We start from the raw sequence: 20,682 nt of genomic DNA on the forward strand, positions 1-20,682 counted from the left end.
TTAAAAAGTACTTTGATACATATATATATTTTTTTAATAAATAAAAAACATTTCAAAATACAGATATAATATTTTTTGTTTTTAATTTTTGTTCAAAAATAGTTTTTAATAAAATAAGTAAAAAAATTTTTTTTACTGTTTATCCCCCTTTTTCTCAAAGAAAATTGAAAAAATAAAATAAAAAAACACACAAAATATTTACATTTTTCCCCCTTTTTTAAATTGGAAAATAAATAGTTAAAAAGAGGTTATTTACAGTATTTTTTAAATTAAAAAATGTAAATAGATGAAATGAAAACATTTTTTATCCCTTTTAAAAAAAGAAATACATACATAATATGGATATTTAAAAAAGAATAAAAAATTTATATATATTAAATTAATGAAATAAAAACCATTTTTAAAAAACATAGATAATATTTTTTGATTTAAATATATAGAGAATATTTAGATTTTCCCCCAATTTTCATATTGGAATATTAATATTAAAAATTATTAATGTTCTTTTTTTTTAATCAAAAAATTTTAAATCAATTAAACTAAAATATAAACTTTCTATACATACTTTTAAAATATTTAATATTTTTTTAATGAATAGAAAATTTAAAAAATACATCGATATTTTGTTTTCAATTTATTCAAAATATACATTTTTTAGATAAATAAAATGAATAAAATTAAAAGTAAGTATCCAGTTTTCCCCCTTTGTAAAGATAATTGGAAAAAATATAGAGAATATTTAAATGTATAAATCTTTCAAATTAGAAAATAAATATTTAAAAAAGAGGTTATTTACAGTCTTTTTTAATTAAAAAATGTAAATAAATTAAATACAAGCATTTTTAACCCCCTTTAAAAAATGAAATACATACTTACTACAGTATATGTATTTTAAAAAATGTTTTAATGATGTATTAATGAAATAAAAACAGTTTAAAAAAAAAAAACATACTGTAGATAATATTTTTTAATTTAAATATACAGAGAATATTTTGATTTTCCCCCAATTTTTAAATTGTAATATTAATATTAAAAATTATTCATGTTCTTTTTTTTAAATTAAGAAATTCAAATCAATTAAATTAAAAAGTAAATATTTAAAATAGGTTATTTACAGTCTTTTTTAAATTAAAAAATGTCAATAAATTAAAGCAGTTTTGTTTTACCCCCCTCAATAAAATGAAATACATACTTACTATATACTATATACTGTACTTAAAAAAATATTTTAATAGATATATATCTAAATTAATAAAATAAAACCTCTTTAAAACCAGATAACATTATTTGTTTTTAATTTTTAATCAAAATGTATTTTTTATTGAATAAAATTACAAGAAAATATTTCGTTTTCTTCAAATAAAAGTAAATGAATGAGTGAAAAACAGTTATTATAATTTCTAATGATCTTTTAAATGTCCAATCCATTTGGGAGCTTGAGTGGATTGGAAGTCTATTGCTCATTGGCGACCAGTATTAATTTTTGAGATAACATTTAGGGGTTAGTTGAGAATTTTTGACATTAAGCTTAATTTTCCAGTTTGCTGGATTTTAATTAGTCGATGGAGTTGGTTTCAACAAATTCCGTGCAGTTTGTTAGTTGCAGGGCTCCGGAGTGGCTAAGCTAGCGTGAGTCAATGGTGCTTGCTAGCAAAAATTCTGAACTTGCCCTTTAAATCTGATCAGTCAATTCTTCATCTGTTTCCTTAGTTTGAATGTTGTAAGTGGTCATTTGAAAAAGTTACGGTGTGGTTCATGTAAAAACAGCTACTTTTTAAAGCTAAACAAGACAATGAGTAAAGCACGATGTTAGATTTGAAGCTAGGTTTATGTGCACCTAGCTTGGCTAAAAAGAACTCGCAGGAAGTCATTGTAGCTTTTGTGTTGGTTGGTAACTGCTCCCCCAGTTGGTATAAAGGCAGGAAAGCAACATAGGACATAGAATAGAATACATAGACTACAAGGTGGCTACATGGCCCAGGACAAAGAAAAGTCGGACTTATAGATCTTATGCTATCTGGTTACTAATGAAAATCATCGTGTTTTGTTCCAGGGCAACGAGATCCTGGCCATCCCGGGCAAGTACAGTCAGGCTGAGTCCACCAAGTTCCTGGCCCTGACAGTGGCTTCTATCTTGTGCATCGTCTTGGTACTGCTGTTATCCAGTGTCAGCTACTGCCTCCGACACCGCTCGCACCACAAGCTCAAGGAGAAACTCACCAACCTGGGAGCGGACGCCGGCCAGGATGCCACCGCCGCCTACCAGGTAAGCATACGTGCTTCAATGGTGGGCGGGAAGACAGGCGGGATGATGTCACACAGGAGCTAGCAAAACATTAAGATAAGATGCTGTTTAAAATTCAAAAGCAGAGGGATGAAATGGAAGTTGGTGGTCCTTGGGGGGCCGTCTCGATGTGGCATCCACTTTTATTTATCGAGCAAGGTTGCTTGGTAATTTTGTTTGTCCGGACCAATTGGAACTGGGAAGGGCTGAGAGCAAATGAGGAATTTGCGTGTATATGTACTACATGAACGTGCAATAATGGAAACATGTTATAAAAGTAAATGTAGTTGTGTGTAATTTTACTAGAAGTACGTGTACTTGTGTGTCCTTGTACTTCAAGTATGTGTACTTGCTTATAATTGTACTACAAGTATGTGTACTTTTACTATAAGGAGGTGTACTTCTACTTGTAGTTGTACCTGTGTGTAGTTGTACAACAAGTACATGTACTTGCGTGTACTTGTACTACAGGTATGTGTAGTCTCGTGTACTAAAAGTATGTGTACCTACAGTGGGGCAAATAAGTATTTAGTCAACCACCAATTGTGCAAGTTCTCCTACTTAAAAAGATTACAGAGACCTGTAATTGTCAACATGGGTAAACCTCAACCGTGAGAGACAGAATGTGGAAAAAAAAAACAGAAAATCACATTGTTACGTCCCAAGGACGGCTCGCGAAGGGCGTAACATAAAACAAGCCATACAAATGTACGAGTGGACACAAATTTATTTACACAACAATCAAACTCGCAATGAATATGTACAGAATCCCGACCAAGCGTGACTTCAGGGTAAGCCCAGGCCAAAACAACAAACAAAAGGAACTACACTTAAACCCCACCCGCTAACTAAACCCTGATCATGTAAAAGGAACAAAGAAAAGACAGCTGCTAACCTAACTTCCTACTCTATACAAAACAGGAAAAAACGGGTTGAACAGAAATGGCGACTTACCCTTACTTGCTTCAGTGCTCTTATTTACAGTGGTGAACAAAAACGATCCAATAACGAATAAACACAAAAGACCTCACCGAAAAAAGCGGGAGTGTATCAAAGTAGCGATCAAATGCAAACGAGAGTGAATGGCGAGCAAATAGCTGGCGAGGAGGACCGCGGCAGAATGCTGTCAAATGCGACCTCCTAGAGCGTTGACAGCGGCAGGTTTAAAAGCTTGGCGCCTTTTCCCGTGGCCAATCAGCGATGGTGACGTCGTCGGTCCATCCTGCGTCGATCAGCTGTCATCACAGTGGGAGGGGAAGCAGCCAGCTGGTGGAGGCGACGATCAGCTGACTGGAAGAATCTCAGAAAATTACCAGGGCCGTCACACACATTGTTTGATTTTTAAAGAATATATTTCCAAATTAGAGCGGAAAATAAGTATTTGGTCACCTACAAACAAGCAAGATTTCTGGCTGTCAAAGAGGTCTAACTTCTTCTAACGAGGTCTAACGAGGCTCCACTGGTTACCTGTATTAATGGCACCTGTTTTAACTCATTATCGGGATAAAAGACACCTGTCCACAACCTCAGTCAGTCACACTCCAAACTCCACTATGGCCAAGACCAAAGAGCTGTCGAAGGACACCAGAGACAAAATTGTCGACCAGGACCAGGCGGGGAAGACTGAATCTGCAATAGGTAAAACGCTTGGTGTAAAGAAATCAACTGTGGGAGCAATTATTAGAAAATGGAAGACATACAAGACCACTGATAATCTCCCTCGATCTGGGGCTCCATGCAAGATCTCACCCCGTGGCGTCAAAATGATAACAAGAACGGTGAGCAAAAATCCCAGAACCACACGGGGGGACCTAGTGAATGACGTGCAGAGAGCTGGGACCACAGTAACAAAGGCTACTATCAGTAACACAATGCGCCACCAGGGACTCAAATCCTGCACTGCCAGACGTGACGAAGCCAGTACACGTCCAGGCCCGTCTGCGGTTCACTAGAGAGCATTTGGATGATCCAAAAGAGGACTGGGAGAATGTGTTATGGTCAAAAAAACAAAATAGAACTTTTTGGTAGAAACACAAGTTCTCGTGTTTGGAGGAGAAAGAATACTGAATTGCATCCGAAGAACACCATACCCACTGTGAAACATGGGGGTGGAAACATCATGCTTTGGGGCTGTTTTTCTGCAAAGGGACCAGTGTGGACTACATGTCCATATGTTTACTTATAAGTATGTATACTAGGATGTACGTTGTATTACAAGTATATATACTTGCGTCTTCTTGTATTACAAGTATATGTACATGCGATTTCTAGTTCTACAAGTACATGTTTTAATATGTAATTGTACAAGAACATGTATTTGTGTGTTCTTGTGCTACAAGTATGTGTTTTTGCGTGTACTTAAACTACAAGTACGTGTACTTGTATTACAAGTACGTGTACTTAGAATTGAAGGATGATTGGACACCACTCAATTGGACGTCTAGCATTGTGGAATGGCACTGAAAGAGTTAAATGGAAATTTAGGCAACAAGGGCTTAAACCTTCAACCTTACATTTTCATTTTTTGTACATTTTGAAAGTTAAAAATACAAAAATATATTTTCATTAAATACGTATATAGTTTTTGTTAGTTTTGTATCATTTTAATTAAAAAAAAAAAACTTTTAAAATATATTTTTAAAGTTAAAAATTGAAAGAAAAATATTTTTATTATATGATGTATATATTTTTTTCTTTTTTTAAAGTTTACAATACAAAAAATATTTCTATTATATAAAATAATATATTTTTGTCAGTTTTGTGTAGTTTTGTATTTTAAACATTTTTTTGGTACAGTTTTATACTTTAAAATACAAAAAATATATTTAAACAGTAAATATTTTCAGATTTCTGCATTCCTTTATGAAGCAGGTGATCTTTGTAATGACTCAAAGCAAAATATTTGCAATTTTTTACCTTTTTAATCATTTCAACGTTGAATCAAATCAAAAGTTAACACGGCAGCCTCTGTTCAACATCAGAAAGGTTAACGTCACCTGGCTGTTTGTCGCTAATGCTAAGCTAACCCCTCTTGCAGGAGTTATGCCGTCAGCGCATGTCGGTCAAGCCGCCGGCGGAGCGTCCGGAGCCGAGCTCGTCCCGCATCAACAGCGTGTCTTCGCAGTTCAGCGACGGAGGGGGCGGCGCTTCGGCCGTCAGCCCTTCGGCCCGGAGTAGCCTTTCGTCCTGGAGCGAGGAGCCCGCTCAGCCCAACATGGACATCTCCACCGGCCACATGATCCTGGTAAATCATTCGCTTCATTTTTACATTTTTTTAACCAGTTCCATTCGAAACTTTTCATCTCTTTCCAATTTCAAATTGTCTTCAAAAGTTCAGAATAAAAGCATAACATTTCAATTTTGAGGGAATTGACCTCTAATTTTTACATTTTCTTGACCCGTTGACGTGTCCCAATTTAAAACTGTTCATGTCATTCAAATTCCAAATTATTGTAAAAATGTCAAAATAAAAGCATAACATTTCAATACTTAGCAAATTTACTCCTACTTTTATTCTTCTTTTTACATCTTTTGACTAGTTATTGACCCAACTTTAACCACCCTCTATCTCACTCCAATTCCAAATTGTTGTCTTCCAAGCTTCAAAATAAAAGCATAACATTGAAAAATGTAACTTTTTTTTTTTTTTTTTTTAAACATTTTTTTGACGGGTTAGTGTTCCAACATCAAACTCTTTATCTCATTCCAATTCCAAATTGTCTTCATTTTTCAAAATAAAAGCAGAAAATTTTAATTTTGAGCGAATTTGCCTCTAAATTTTACATTTTCTTGACGTGTCCTGATTTGAAACTGTTCATGTCATTCGAATTCCAAATTGTTGTCTTTAAAATTCCAAAATAAAAGCATAACATTTAATTTTTGAAAAATGTACCTTATTTTAAATTAACATTTTCTGTCGGGTTCGTGTTCCAACATCAAACTCTTTATCTCATTCTAATTCCAAATTGTCTTCAATTTTTCTAAATAAAAGCAGAAAATTATAATTTTGAGGGAATTTACCTCTAAATTCTAAATATTCTTGACCAGTTGACGTGTCCCGATTTGAAACTGTTCATGTCATTCGAATTCCAAATTGTTGTCTTTAAAATTTCAAAATAAAAGCATAACATTTGAATATTGAAAAATGTACCTTATTTTAAATTAACATTTTCTGTCGAGTTAGTGTTTCTCTTTCTCTTTCTAGTGTTTATCTGATTCCAATTCCAATTCGTCTTTAAAATTTCAAAATAAAAGCATGACATTTCAGTATTGAAAAATTTACCATTATTATTATTATTATTATTATTTTTACATTTTTGACCAGTTAGTGTTCCAACATTAAACCCTTTATCTTATTCCAATTCCAAATCGTCTTGAAAATTCAAAATAAAAGCATAACATTTCAATATTGAAAAATTTATCATTATTTATTTTTTACAATTTTTTGACTAGTGTTCCAACATTATACCCTTGATCTCATTCCAATTCCGAATTGTCTTCAAAATTTCAAAATAAAAGCATAACATTTCAATGTTGAAAAATTATTATTATTTATTTATTTTACATTTTTTGACAAGTTAGTGTTCCAACATTATACCCTTGATCTCATTCCAATTCCAAATTGTCTTCATTTTTCAAAATAAAAGCAGAAAATTTTAATTTTGAGGGAATTTACCTCTAAATTTTAAATATTCTTGACCAGTTGACGTGTCCCGATTGGAAACTGTTCATGTCATTCGAATTCCAAATTGTTGTCTTTAAAATTTCAAAATAAAAGCATAACATTTAAATATTGAAAAATGTACCTTATTTTAAATTAGCATTTTCTGTCGAGATAGTGTTCCAACATCATACCCTTTATCTAATTCCAAATTGTCTTCAAAATTTCAAAATAAAAGCATGAAATTTCAGTATTGAAAACTTTACCATTATTACTGTTATTATTATTATTACATTTTTGACCAGTTAGTGTTCCAACATTAAACCCTTTATCTTATTCCAATTCCAAATTGTCTTCAAAATTTCAAAATAAAAGCATAACATTTCAATATTGAAAAATTGAACATTATTTATTTATTTTACATTTTTTTGACGAGTTTTAGTGTTCCAACATTATACCCTTGATCTCATTCCAATTCTGAATTGTCTTCCAAATTTCAAAATAAAAGCATAACATTTTAATATTGAAAAATTTAACATTATTCATTCACTCATCTTACATTTTTGTGACAAGTTAGTGTTCGAACATTATCCCATTTATCTCATTCCAATTTCAAATTGTCTTCAAAATTTCAAAATAAAAGCACACTATTTCCATTTTGAGGCGATTTATGGCCTATTTTTTTTAAATCATTTTTTTTATCAGTTGAAGTGAACCAACACTAAACCATTTACCCAATTCCATTTCAAAATTGTCTTCAAAATGTCAAAATAAAAGCATAACATTTCAATATTGAGCCCATACTGTGGAAACTAACATTGAAATGTACCTAACTTAACGGAAAGGCAAGAATGTTGACGCTAACCTGTCGCCACGTCCCAAACACAATGACTGGACGGCGTACTTGACCCGCGCAAGATGGCGCCGCAGCTGGCAAAGCGCAAACAAAACGCACCCAAAAAAACACGGGGGGCTAATCTGCACCGAGTATAATCTCCAACACTTGCCCGGGCGGCAACAAAGGACAAGATAATGTGCTTTATAGAGAGAGTCCACTAATCCTCTTAAGACACAGGCGGAGAGGATGTGGGGGGAATGCGGGACGGCGGGCGGGACGGCGGGGGTCACATGAGAGCCAGTTGTACATTAACATAAGATAAGCTGCTTCAAATTAAAAAGCAGAGGGACGACATGGAAGTCGGCGGTCCTCACGGGGGCCGTCTCGAGGTGGCGTCCGCATTTATTATCGAGGAAGGTGTCATGGTGGTTTTGTTTTATTAAGTGGAGAGCTGCCATTGACGGTGATTGACGTCCAAACCAATTGGAACTGGAAAGGGCCGAAAGAGAATGAGGAATTTGCGTGTATTAAATCAACGTGTACTTATGTATGTGCACTTTTAATAAAAGTAAATTTACTATTAATTAATTGTCCTTGTCCTACAAGTATGTGTACTTGCTTGTACTTTTACTATAACGATGTGTACTTGTACAACAAGCACATGTACTTGTAGTACAGGTATGTTTACTTGTACTGCAAGTTTGTATGCTTGTGTGTACTTGTACAACATGTACATGTACCTGCAGTACAAGTAAGTGTACATGTACTGCAAGTTTGTGTCCTTGTGTATACTTGTGCACTGGACTACAGGTATGTGTAGTTTCATGTACTAATAGTGTGTGTACATGCGTGTACTTGTACTACATGTACATGCACTTATATGTACTTGTACAACAAGTACATGTAAAGTACATGTACTTGTGTGTACTTGTACACCAAGCACATGTAGTTGTGTGTATTAATACTACAAGTGAAGTGGTGTGTACTAGTACAACAAGCACATGTAATACAAGTATTTGTACTTGTACTACAAGTTTGTGTACTTGCTTGTACTTGGACTACATGTACCTATATATGTGCATATATGTGTTTACTTGTACAACAAGTATATGTACTTGCATTTACTTGTACTACAAGTATGTACAGTATATAGTGTGTAGTGTTCCTACAAGTATGTGGTTTGTATGCGGTACGTGTATTTATACTACGAGTATGTGTAATTGTCTGTACTTGTACTACAAATATGTCTGCTTGCACATAAGTACATACAGTGGGGCAAATAAGTATTTAGTCAACCACCAATTGTGCAAGTTCTCCTGCTTGAAAAGATTAGAGAGGCATGTAATTGTCAACATGGGTAAACCTCAACCATGAGAGACAGAATGTGGGGAAAAAAAAAAACAGAAAATCACATTGTTTGATATTTAAAGAATTTCTTTCCAAATTAGAGTGGAAAATAAGTATTTGGTCACCTACAATCATGCAAGATTTCTGGCTGTCAAAGAGGTCTAACATCTTCTAACGAGGTCTAACAAGGCTCCACTCGTTACCTATATTAATTGCACCTGTTTGAACTCCTTATTGGTAAAAAAAGACACCTGTCCACAACCTCAGTCAGTCATACTCCAAACTCCACTATGGCCAAGAGCAAAGAGCTGTCGAAGGACACCAGAGACAAAATTGTAGAACTGCACCAGGCTGGGAAGAATGAATCTGCAATAGGTAAAACGCTTGGTCTAAAGAAATCAACTGTGGGAGCAATTATTAGAAAATGGAAGACATACAAGACCACTGATAATCTCCCTCGATCTGGGGCTCCATGCAAGATCTCACCCCGGCGTCATAATGATAACAAGAACGTTGAGCAAAAATCCCCAGAACCACACGGGGGAACCTAGAGAATGACCTACAGAGAGCTGGGACCACAGTAACAAAGGCTACTATCAGTAACACAATGCGCCGCTAGGGACTCAAATCCTGCACTACCAGACGTGTCCCCCAGCTGAAGAAAGTACACATCCAGGCCCGTCTGCGGTTCGCTGTGTTTCTACCAAAAAGTTCTCTTTTGGTTTCATCTGACCATAACACATTCTCTCAGTCCTCTTCTGGATCATCCAAATGCTCTCTAGCGAACCGCAGACGGGCCTGGACGTGTACTGGTTTCAGCAGGGGGACACGTCTGGCAGTGCAGGATTTGAGTCCCAGGCGGCGCATTGTTTTAATGATAGTAGCCTTTGTTACTGTGGTCCCAGCTCTCTGGAGGTCATTCTCGAGGTCCCCCCGTGTGGTTCTGGGATTTTTGCACACCGTTCTTGTTATCATTTTGACGCCACGGGCTGAGATCTTGCATGGAGCCCCAGATCAAGGGAGATTATCATTGGTCTTGTATGTCTTCCATTTTGTAATGATTGCTCCCACAGTTGATTTCTTTACACCAAGCGATTTATCTATTGCAGATTCAGTCTTCCCAGCCTGGTGCAGGTCTACAATTTTGTCTCTGGTGTCCTTCGACGGCTCTTTGGTCTTGGCCATAGTGGAGTTTGGAGTGTGACTGACTGAGGTTGTGGACAGGTGTGTTTTATACCGATAATGAGTTAAAACAGGTGCCATTAATGCAGGTAACGAGTGGAGCTTCGTTAGACCTCGTTAGAAGAAGTTAGACCTCTTTGACAGCCAGAAATCTTGATTGTTTGTAGGTGACAAATACTTATTTTCCACTCTAATTTAAATAAATTCTTTGAAAATCAAACAATGTGATTTTCTGTTTTTTTCCCCACATTCTGTCTCTCGTGGTTGAGGTTTACCCATGTGGACAATTACAGGCCTCTCTAATCTTTTCAAGGAGAACTTGCACAATTGGTGGTTGACTAAATACTTATTTGTCCCACTGTATGTATAGTTGGGTTTACTTGTACTACAAGTACATATACTTGCGTCTATTTTCCTACAAGATTGTATACTTTTGTGAAAAATACATGCAAGTACGCAATACATGTGTACTTGCATGTACTTCGATTAGTTGCCAATTTGTCAATTAATGACGGCAACCTTAGTTGGAAGACATAATGCCCTTCCAAAGAAAACAATAACTACAATGTGGGCAACAAGATGAGTACTCTGAAAGCCCTGCTTCAGAAGAAACCTTCCAATGAATAGCAAGGTCTACCTTTTGATCACATCTCATTCGGGTTTCCTTCCAGATGCTTTGACGGTGCCTTCTGTATGTGCGTTATTAGCTCCAAGCCCCTCCCCCCAAGGGGTTTATTGAGTGTTTGCACGACACATGGTGATCTCAGCACCTCCTGATTGGATTGCAGTAATCCCTTTAGGCCGCCGCAAAACCCTATTACTCTGGCATTAGAGTGGCTGTGGGCGGGTGTGGGGTGATCGGATGCTAGAAGGTGTGTTACATTGTCAGATTGGGGGTTTTACTATCAGAAAGGGACAAAGAAAAAACACCTTTAACCACAGACTAAAAAAAACTCTAAGATGCAGACATTCTAGGAGTGTGACAATCAGTGTTGGTAATCTTACTTTAAAAAAAAAGTAATTAGTTAAAGTCACAGATGACTTCTCCCAAAAAGTTATAGAGTTACCCAGTTACCTGATTGTAAGAGTACAAGTTGTCCCCGGTTTACGACATCCTCGACTTACGCGATTTCGCCACAGTCTCGTCCACCATTTTGTCTCCAGTCGTTTTTTTAGTGTTTTTTTTTTTTTTTTTGTCGCATAAACAGTACCTTATTGTACCTCACAAATCTATATTAAACATTGCTACGTTGAGGCTAATTCGAAAAAAGACAATGTACTAACCACTTTAGCCTGCTATAAAACATTGGCAGTCTTCTCCAAAAGGCAAACTTGCAGTTAAAAGGTGACACTTCAAACATGAAATCGAGAACTAACGTCACATGCATGACGAAAATAAAAGATTAGTGCACTTATGGTTATGGTTAGTGGTTTAGTGAACTTACTTCCGGTGAACATTTCAAAATAAAAGCACGTCATAAAGATGTCTGGAATTAATCTCACATACTGCTGATTCAGTGTTAAAATTACTTTAAAATGACACCCATTAAGTAAAATCTGATTGGCAATGAATAATTTGGATTTAAATTTGCATGTGCACTTTGCAGGACAAGATGACAGCCATTTTGAATCATATCAACAATTTTGATCGGCTCTAATAGGCAGAAAACTTGAGCCCCTAAACGGACATTGTAAGAAATAAAGTAAATTTAACAATCTGGTTCGCACTTGTTTTTGCTGTGCAACTTAGCCAATTGCAACTTCATAAATTATTATTTCTGTGCGGCCCGGTAGCAAATGCGCCGGGGACCGGTACTGGTGGGGACCCCTGGTTTAAATGCTATAAATGCTAATATTTACGACAACTGGCTAACTTGCATAGCAAAAGTCCGCTATCTGAAATGCTGTATAATGCTAATGTTTACAACAATTGGCTGACTTGAATAACAAAAGTCTGCTAGCTCAAATGCTATATAATGCTAATATTTAAAACAATTGGCTAAATGCACAGCAAAGGTCCTCTAGCTTAAATGTTATATAATGCTAATGTTTACAACAATTGGCTAACTGGCATAACAAATGTCCGCTAGCTTAAATACTGTATAATGCTAATGTTTAAAACAATTGGCTAACTTGCATAGCAAACGTCCGCTAACTTAAATACTGGATAATGCTAATGTTTAAAACAATTGGCTAAGTCGCATAGCAAAAGTCCGCCAGCTTAAATACTGTATAATGCTAATATTTACAAAAAAGGCTAACTTGCATTGCAAAAGTCCACTAGCTTAAACGCTATATAATGCTAATGTTTATAACAATTGGCTAACGTGCATAGCAAAAGTTCGCTAGCTTATATGCTATATAATGCAAATATTAACAACAATGAGCTAACTTGGATTGCAAAGTATGATAGCTTAATTGCTATATAATGCTAATATTTACAACAATTGGCTAACTTGCGTAGCTTACGTCCGCTTGTTTAAATGCTATATAATGCTAATATTTACAACAATTGGGTAACTTCCATAGCAAACGTCCGCTCGCTTAAATGCTATATAATGCTAACATTTACAACAATTGGCTAACTTGCTTAGCAAAAGTCTGCTAGCTTAAATGCTCTATAACGCTAATGTTTACAACAATTGGCTAAATGCACAGCAAAGGTCCTCTAGCTTAAATGTTATATAATGCTAATGTTTACAACAATTGGCTAACAGGCATAACAAACGTCCGCTAGCTTAAATACTGTATAATGCTAATGTTTAAAACAATTGGCTAACTTGCATAGCAAACGTCCGCTAACTTAAATACTGTATAATGCTAATGTTTAAAACAATTGGCTAACTCTCATAGCAAAAGTCCGCTAGCTTAAATACTGTATAATGCTAATATTTACAAAAAAGGCTAACTTGCATTGCAAAATTCCACTAGCTTAAACACTATATAATGCTAATGTTTATAACAATTGGCTAACTTGCGTAGCAAAAGTCCGCTAGCTTATATGCTATATAATGCAAATATTAACAACAATGAGCTAACTTGCATTGCAAAGTATGTTAGCTTAATTGCTATATAATGCTAATGTTTACAACAATTGCCTAACTTGAGTAGCAAAAGTCTGCTAGCTCAATTGCTATATAATGCTAATACTTACAACAACTGGGTAACTTGCATAGCTTACATCCGCTCGCTTAAATGCTATATACTGCTAATATTTACAACAATTGAGTAACTTGCATAGCAGACGTCCGCTCGCTTAAATGCTATATAATGCTAACATTTACAACAATTAGCTAACTTGCATAGAAAACGTCTGCTATTATAAATGCTATGTAGTGCTAATATTTAAAACAATTGGCTAACTTGCATAGCAAAGGTTCGCTCGCTTAAATACTGTATGATGCTAATATTTACAAAAATTGGCTAATTTTCATAGCAAAGGTCCGCTAGCTTAAATGCTATATAATGCTAATATTTTCAACTATTAGCTAACTTGCACAGCATACGTCCGCTATCTTAAATGCTACAGTACATAATGCTAATGTTTAAAACAATTGACTAACTTGCATAGCAAAAGTTTGCTAGCTTAAATGCTATATAATGCTAATATTTTCAACAATTTGCTAACTTGCGTTGCAAAAGTCCACTAGCTTAAATGCTATATAATGCTAATGTTTACCATATACTGTAGTTTATAGAGGTTACCATCCCTAAGACACACCCTTGGTGGTGCCATCTAGTGTTTAAGTCCATAGTGTTTAATGTCCATCCATAGTGTTTAAGTGACCTGTATTGGTTTAGCTCTCTGTGACATTTGACCACATTATCCCAAAATTCTGTTTCATTTTCCAAACAAATTTGGCAATAATCGCCGTATTCGTCCTTGAGTTTTCAAACATACTGAAAAAACAAACGTTTCTCTCCCTTTTGTTTTCCTGCAGTCGTACATGGAGGACCACTTAAAAAACAAGAATCGCCTGGAGAAGGAGTGGGAGGCCTTGTGCGCCTACCAGGCCGAGCCCAACGCGTGCACAGCGGGTCTGAAGGACGGCAATGCCAAGAAGAACCGGTCGCTCGCCGTGGTAGCCTGTAAGACCAAACAACAACAACAAAAAAACATCAATGGCACCGATTCATAACCAGTTCAGTTTCGAATTCTACATATTTTCCTTCCAGATGATCATTCTCGCATCACATTGCGCCTGGAAAACAGTCAAGGCAATTCTGACTACATCAACGCCAGCCCTATTGTAAGTACCGTCACACAGTTGCCACAAACCATTTTTTTTTATATTTCAGTAATCAGCCATTATTTCTTTTTTTTTTTTTAAATGTTTTTTTGGGCCCTACTCAGTTGCTTAGACACAGAGAATCGTCAATCTAAGTGTCTTTAATCCCTTGACGCCTGAATTTACTTACATACTTTGCTTATCGATGTATAACAAATATACATTGAAAAGCATTGGGGCAATACATAAGTACAAGTATCCATCCAACCATCCATCATCCCACCCATCTATCCGTCCGTCTGTCCTTCCGTCCGTCCATCCATCCATTTTCACCCGCTTATCCGAGGTTGGGTCGCGAGGGCAGCAGCTTCAGAATAGAAGCCTGGACTTCCCTCTCCCCAGCCACTTCAGCCAACTCTTCTTGGGGGATCCCAAGACGTTCCCAGGTCAGCCAGGACCGGACCCCCTCAGCGCCTCGGCTGCACCTAGATATTTTAGGACCGGTGACTTAGGCCAGCCCTGGCGGAGTCCAACTCTCACTGGAGTCGATGTACAACCGGTTACACGGACCAAATCCCCCTGTATCAGGGATTCCAATACCCCATAGTCCCAGAGCACCCCCCACAGGACAGGGGACATAGTTGAATGCCTTCTCCAAGTCCACAAAACACATGTAGACTGGTTGGGCGAACTCCCATGACCCCCTGAGCACCCTGCTGAGGGTATAGAGCTGATCCACTGTTCCGCAGCCCGAGTGAAAACCACACTGCTCCTCCTGAATCCAAGATTCCAGAGCCTTTAGAAACTCCAGCGAGATCTCATCCACAGCCGGGGCCCTGCCTCCGAGGAGCTTTATTTTGTACAAGTACAAAATAATAATATTAAAAAAAAAAAAAAATCAACAAAAAAGAGAAGAAATCCTACATGAGCACCACATACATTACACTCCACGAGGGGGCTTCGGCGATGGGGGGAGCATTGTGTAGCTGGGAAGAACTTCCATGCAGCGGTCCAAATGCCCTCAGCTGGGCTCTCCTATTTTAATGCATACACTGCACTACCCTCCCCGGTCCCCACACAATCCCATCACGGTGCTAGGTAAAGGTTGCCAGTCGGGGACCTGGCAGCAACAGTAATGGGGTGGTAGGTGGGTCCCGCACTTTTTCTTTATGGCGTGGCTCTCGGGGAATGGCTCCCCTCTTCACCTGGCTGCTAGTTGCGGGGGTGGGAAGGGATCTGGGCTCCGGTCCTGCGGCGGCTTCTCGGTGTGCTCCCCCGCACTCTTTTCTGCCCTGGCATCCTCCTCCGGTGCGGGCTGCTGATTGGGCGCCGGAGCGTCTTTGGGGTGTCGCCCACTCCGGGTGGGGACCCTGTGCTGCTCCGGGTCTAGTGAGTCGCGGGGTTCCCGTGGTATGCCGTGTCGGCTGCGGGTGGCAGGGGTGGCTGATGGCCCAGGTAGGCAGACAGTGGCACGTCTCCTCATCCCTACCCTGAAGGCTGATTAATGAGGGCGCGAATGGTCCGGGGGACCACCCGGGTCCCGGGGGCGACACCGCCTCCTTTGCCGGAGCTGCGGGAGGAGATACAGGCTGCACTGGCTCAACCCTGCGCATCATTTCCACTTGTCAAACGCTGAAAGCCAACAGCAAAACTGAACGGAAAAGCTTTTTTTGTCTCCTCGCCCCCCTGTTAATTGTGTTCCATTTGTTTACTTTTACGTGGCGCAGACTGAGGCTTTTTTTTTTTTTTTTTGCTAGGAGAAAAAAAAAGAAATGCGTTGGGATTTACAAGGTCTTGTTTCCCCCTCCGGCTAGAACAACAACACCTCATCTGCAACGCTGTTTCAATTTGCAGAACATGGATGAAAAAGATCCATTGTGTTCTAATTCTATTACCCGGAACACGCACAGATTTTTGGGCTTTCAGTTTTAGAGCAGTACATTAATTTATAATAAAGCAGGTAGGTGAGTTAGCAGTGTCTGACCAAGCCATGATAGCATTGTGTATGCTATTGGTGTGACAATATATTTAAAAGGTGATATATCGCAATATTTTGTAGCCCCAAAGGTTATCGATGTGCTCCCATCAAGAATCGATATACCGTTTAAAAAGGTGACACTGTTCATAAAAATCTTCCATTAGAAGACTGTCTACGTTAGCTCAGTGACTGTCATTGACCCCGCTAGACATCCAACTCATTTTGACTGGATTGGACGCTAAATGCTAATGCTAACGAGAACGCGAATGCTATGCTAACGCTCCGAGCCCCTTTGCACTCCCACATTGTATTCAAACAGATCGTTGCGTCCTGGTCCCGCCTATTTTTCCTGATTGGCTGGATCAGATGACCGTGGAATTGGTTGAAGAGTTGACGTTTGCAAGACGATACTGCATGATCAATCAATGAATAAGGAATTACCGTATTGTTTGCAAGACTAAGAAAAACGTGGTATTTGTACAATATCGGCTTTAGCCGATACCACACCGCCGGGTAGCGGAATCGGTAGCCAAAAAACAGTATCAATGGAACACTATTTAAATTGAGAATCACCTAATTCAGAAAGTTCTTGCTGATTTTAGTCCCAAAAGAATGATCTAACCCAGACAAGGAAGATTTGTAGTCCATGGAAACTTGTTCCGAGGGTTCTGCTGCTTTTGTTTTCATGAGTGTTTCTAGCTAGCAACCATACTACAATGCGAAATATTGCAATATTTTTCATGATCTAGACCAACATGGGACCACAACACTCCGAGACCGACTGAAATCTCCATGGAGACAGTTCTTGTTCTGAGGGTTCCTTTGCTTTTGTTTTCATGAGTGATTCTAGGTAGCAACCTTACTACGGTGCAAAATATTGCAATATTTTTTTATGCTCTAGACCGAAGGCTGCTGTTTGCAGATGTCCCACAACCCTCAGAACCCGGCATCTATCTCCATGGAGACGTTTTTTGTTCTGAGGGTTCTTCAGCTTTTGTTTATATGAGTGTTACTAGCTAGCAAGCTTACTGCAATGCAAAACATTGCAATATTATGCATGATCTGGACTGACGGCTGCTGTTTGCAGAACTCGGCCTATACTTCCATGGAGATGGTTTTTGTCCTGAGGGTTCCGTTGGGTTTGTTTTCATGAATGTTCCTAGCTAGCAAGCTTGCTACGATGCAAAATATAGCAATATTATTCATAATCTTGGCCAACATCGGACTACAATCCTCGGAACCCAACTGACATCTCCATGGAGATGGTTCTTGTTTTAAGGGTTCTGCTTCTTTTTGTTTTCCTGAGTGGTTCTAGCTAGCAGGCTTTACTACAGTGCAAAATATTGCAATATTTTTTATGATCTAGATTGACAGCTGCCATGTGCAGATGGACCACAACCATCGGAACCCGGCCTGTATCTCTGTGGAGACGTTTTTTTGTTCTAAGGGTTCTACTGCTTTTAATTTCATGAGTGTTTCTAGCTAGCAACCTTACTACAGTGCGAAATATTGCAATATGTTTCATGATCTGGACCAACATGGGACCAGAACCCCTGTAACCCGACCGATATCTCCATGGAGGCGGTTCTTGTTTTAAGGGTTCTGCATTTTTTTGTTTTCACGAGTGATTCTAGCTATCAAGCTTGCTACAGTGCGAAATATTGCGATATTTTTAATGATCTGGACCGACGGCTGCCATTTGCAGATGGACCACGACCCTCGGAACCCGGCCTATATCGTCACGCAAGGCCCGCTGCCGTCAACCGTGGCAGACTTCTGGCAGGTAAAGCCTCGGTCCGATCGCGAGCCAGAAAGATGTGACTGTGCTTCCTGACGATGCGAGTATTTTTACAGATGGTTTGGGAGAACGGCTGCGTAGTGATTGTCATGCTGACGCCTTTGGTAGAGAATGGTGTGAAACAGTGCTACCACTACTGGCCGGACGAGGGTTCCAATCTCTACCACATTTACGAGGTACGCATGTGCCATCAGGACCGTGTGTTTTTTTCAGAGACAGTGGGTCTAGCATTGATTTGTCCAGTACGTCTTTGGCTATATTGTGGCTAGTTGTAGTGGTGACACTCGAGTAAGTTTATGGTCGCGTTCAATTGCAGGTCAATCTGGTGTCGGAGCACATCTGGTGCGACGACTTCCTGGTACGGAGCTTCTACCTGAAAAACATGCAGACCAATGAGACGCGGACCGTCACGCAGTTTCACTTCCTGACTTGGCTCAACCAGAACGTCCCAGAGACCAGTCGCACCCTGCTGGACTTCCGCAGGTAGGAATTATCGAAAAGCGGAGGTTGTGAAGATGAGTCCTCTGGGAAAAACAATACTGGCTGACCATGTAGTTCTTGTCTGGGTAGCAGAATTTGGTACTAGATGGGGACTTACATGTGCCATCTTCCTGTGTCAGTTTACGGGATAATTTGTGGGTCAACTCACGATAGACAAGTTTACCAAATTCCAATGCACGACGAGAAACTGGCTTAGAGGGTGGAATTTTTCAAAACACGTGGTTGAGTTTTTAGTGTTTTTTTTTTTTTAATCCTCCTTAGAACCAAAATGCACAGCTTTTGAGACATGGCTTTTTGGGACCATTTTTTGCCCAAAAGGTTATTGATATGCTCCCACCAAGAATCGATATATCAGTTTAAAAAGGTGTTACTGTTTGAGAATAAGAGGAACTAACAGACTGGTACTCTAATCTTCCATTGGAATAGTGTCTACGTTAGCCCACTAGCTACCATTGATGGTGCAAGACGTCCAATTCATTTTGATTGGATTGGACGGTCAGCACCTCCAAACCCGAGACCATGGTCCTCAGTCGGAAAAGGGTGGCGTGCCCTGTCCAGGTCGGGGATGAGATCCTGCCCCAAGTGGAGGAGTTCAAGTATCTTGAGGTCTTGTTCACGGGTAAGGGTAGGAGGGAGCGGGAGACCGACAGGCGGATCGGTGCAGCGTCTGCAGTGATGCACCGATCTGTCGTGGTGAAGAAGGAGCTGAGCCGAGAGGCGAAGCTCTCGACTTTCCGGTTGATCTAGGTTCCTACCCTCCCCTGTGGTCACGAGCTGTGGGTTGTGACCGACAGAACAAGATCGCAGATACAAGCGGCCGAAATGAGTTTCCTCCGCATGGTGTCCGGGCTCTGCCTTAGAGATAGGGTGAGAAGCTCGGTCATCCGGGAGTCCTTCGCATTGAGAGGAGCCAGTAGAGGTGGCTCAGGCATCTGGATTGGATGCCTCCCTGGACGCCTCCCTGGAGAGGTGATCCGGGCATGTCCCACCAGCGGGAGGCCCTGGGGATGACCCAGGACACGCTGGAGAGACTATGGCTCTTGGTTGTCCTGGGAACGCCTTGGGTTCCCGCTGGAGGAGCTGATTGAAGTGGCTGGAGAGAGGGAAGTCTAGGCTTCCCTGCTAAAGCTGCTGCACCAGTGACCTGACCCAGGATTAAGTGGTAGATGATGAATGGATGGATGGATGGGTGGATGGATGGATGGATGGATTGATAAGACGCCTTGCGCCGTCAATGGGACTGAATCCAAAGCATTCACAGCCAGTCTTTTGTAGGCATTTTCAGGTCCTTCTTGTTCATTTTAGGGCATTTAGAGATTACTTCCTGTTGATTTGGGGTGACTCCCTGTACATTTTGCATCATGTCCTGTTGAAGTTAGGGCATTTACTGATATTGGTCACTTTCTGTTGATTTTGGGTCACTTTCTGTAAATTTTGGATCATTTGCTGTTGATTTTGGGTCACCTCCTCTACATTTTGGGTCATTTGCTGTTTTGAGGGCATTTCCGGGTTATGTTGATTTGAGGTTACATTTGGATCACATCCTGTTGATTTTGGGTCACTTCCAATATATTTTGGGTTACTTTCTGTACAATTTGGATCTTTTTTTTTATTTTTGGGTCACTTCCTCATTCATTTTAGAATATATCCAGGTCACTTCCTGTTCATTATAGGGCATTTAAAGGTTACTTCCTGTTGATTTGGGGTCACTCTCTATACATTTTGGATAATTTGGTATTGAAGTTAGGGCAATTACGGGTGACCTGATTGTCGGTCACTTCCTGTTGATTTTGGGTCACTTCCTGTAAATTTTGGATCATTTCCTGTTGATTTTGGGTCACCTCCTGTACATTTCGGATCATTTC

General features: G+C 39.1%; 2 protein-coding genes across 2 annotated transcripts in view; both read left to right on the forward strand.

Moving 5' to 3' along the window:
- Positions 1-20,682, forward strand: part of slco5a1b (solute carrier organic anion transporter family member 5A1b) — a 102,920-nt gene that overhangs the window by 65,308 nt on the left and 16,930 nt on the right. Inside the window, exons 13-19 of the mRNA XM_057857830.1 lie at positions 2,054-2,266; positions 5,322-5,528; positions 14,253-14,400; positions 14,488-14,561; positions 18,224-18,301; positions 18,373-18,492; positions 18,633-18,799. Of these exons, the coding sequence (XP_057713813.1) occupies positions 2,054-2,266; positions 5,322-5,528; positions 14,253-14,400; positions 14,488-14,561; positions 18,224-18,301; positions 18,373-18,492; positions 18,633-18,799 (1,007 nt within the window). The remainder of the gene's footprint in view (positions 1-2,053; positions 2,267-5,321; positions 5,529-14,252; positions 14,401-14,487; positions 14,562-18,223; positions 18,302-18,372; positions 18,493-18,632; positions 18,800-20,682) is intronic.
- LOC130930100 (nuclear receptor coactivator 2-like) overlaps positions 1-20,682 on the forward strand; it is a 153,418-nt gene that overhangs the window by 29,648 nt on the left and 103,088 nt on the right. The window lies entirely within an intron of this gene.

This window comes from Corythoichthys intestinalis, chromosome 14 (assembly GCF_030265065.1).
Source record: "Corythoichthys intestinalis isolate RoL2023-P3 chromosome 14, ASM3026506v1, whole genome shotgun sequence".
Lineage (NCBI taxonomy): Eukaryota > Metazoa > Chordata > Actinopteri > Syngnathiformes > Syngnathidae > Corythoichthys > Corythoichthys intestinalis.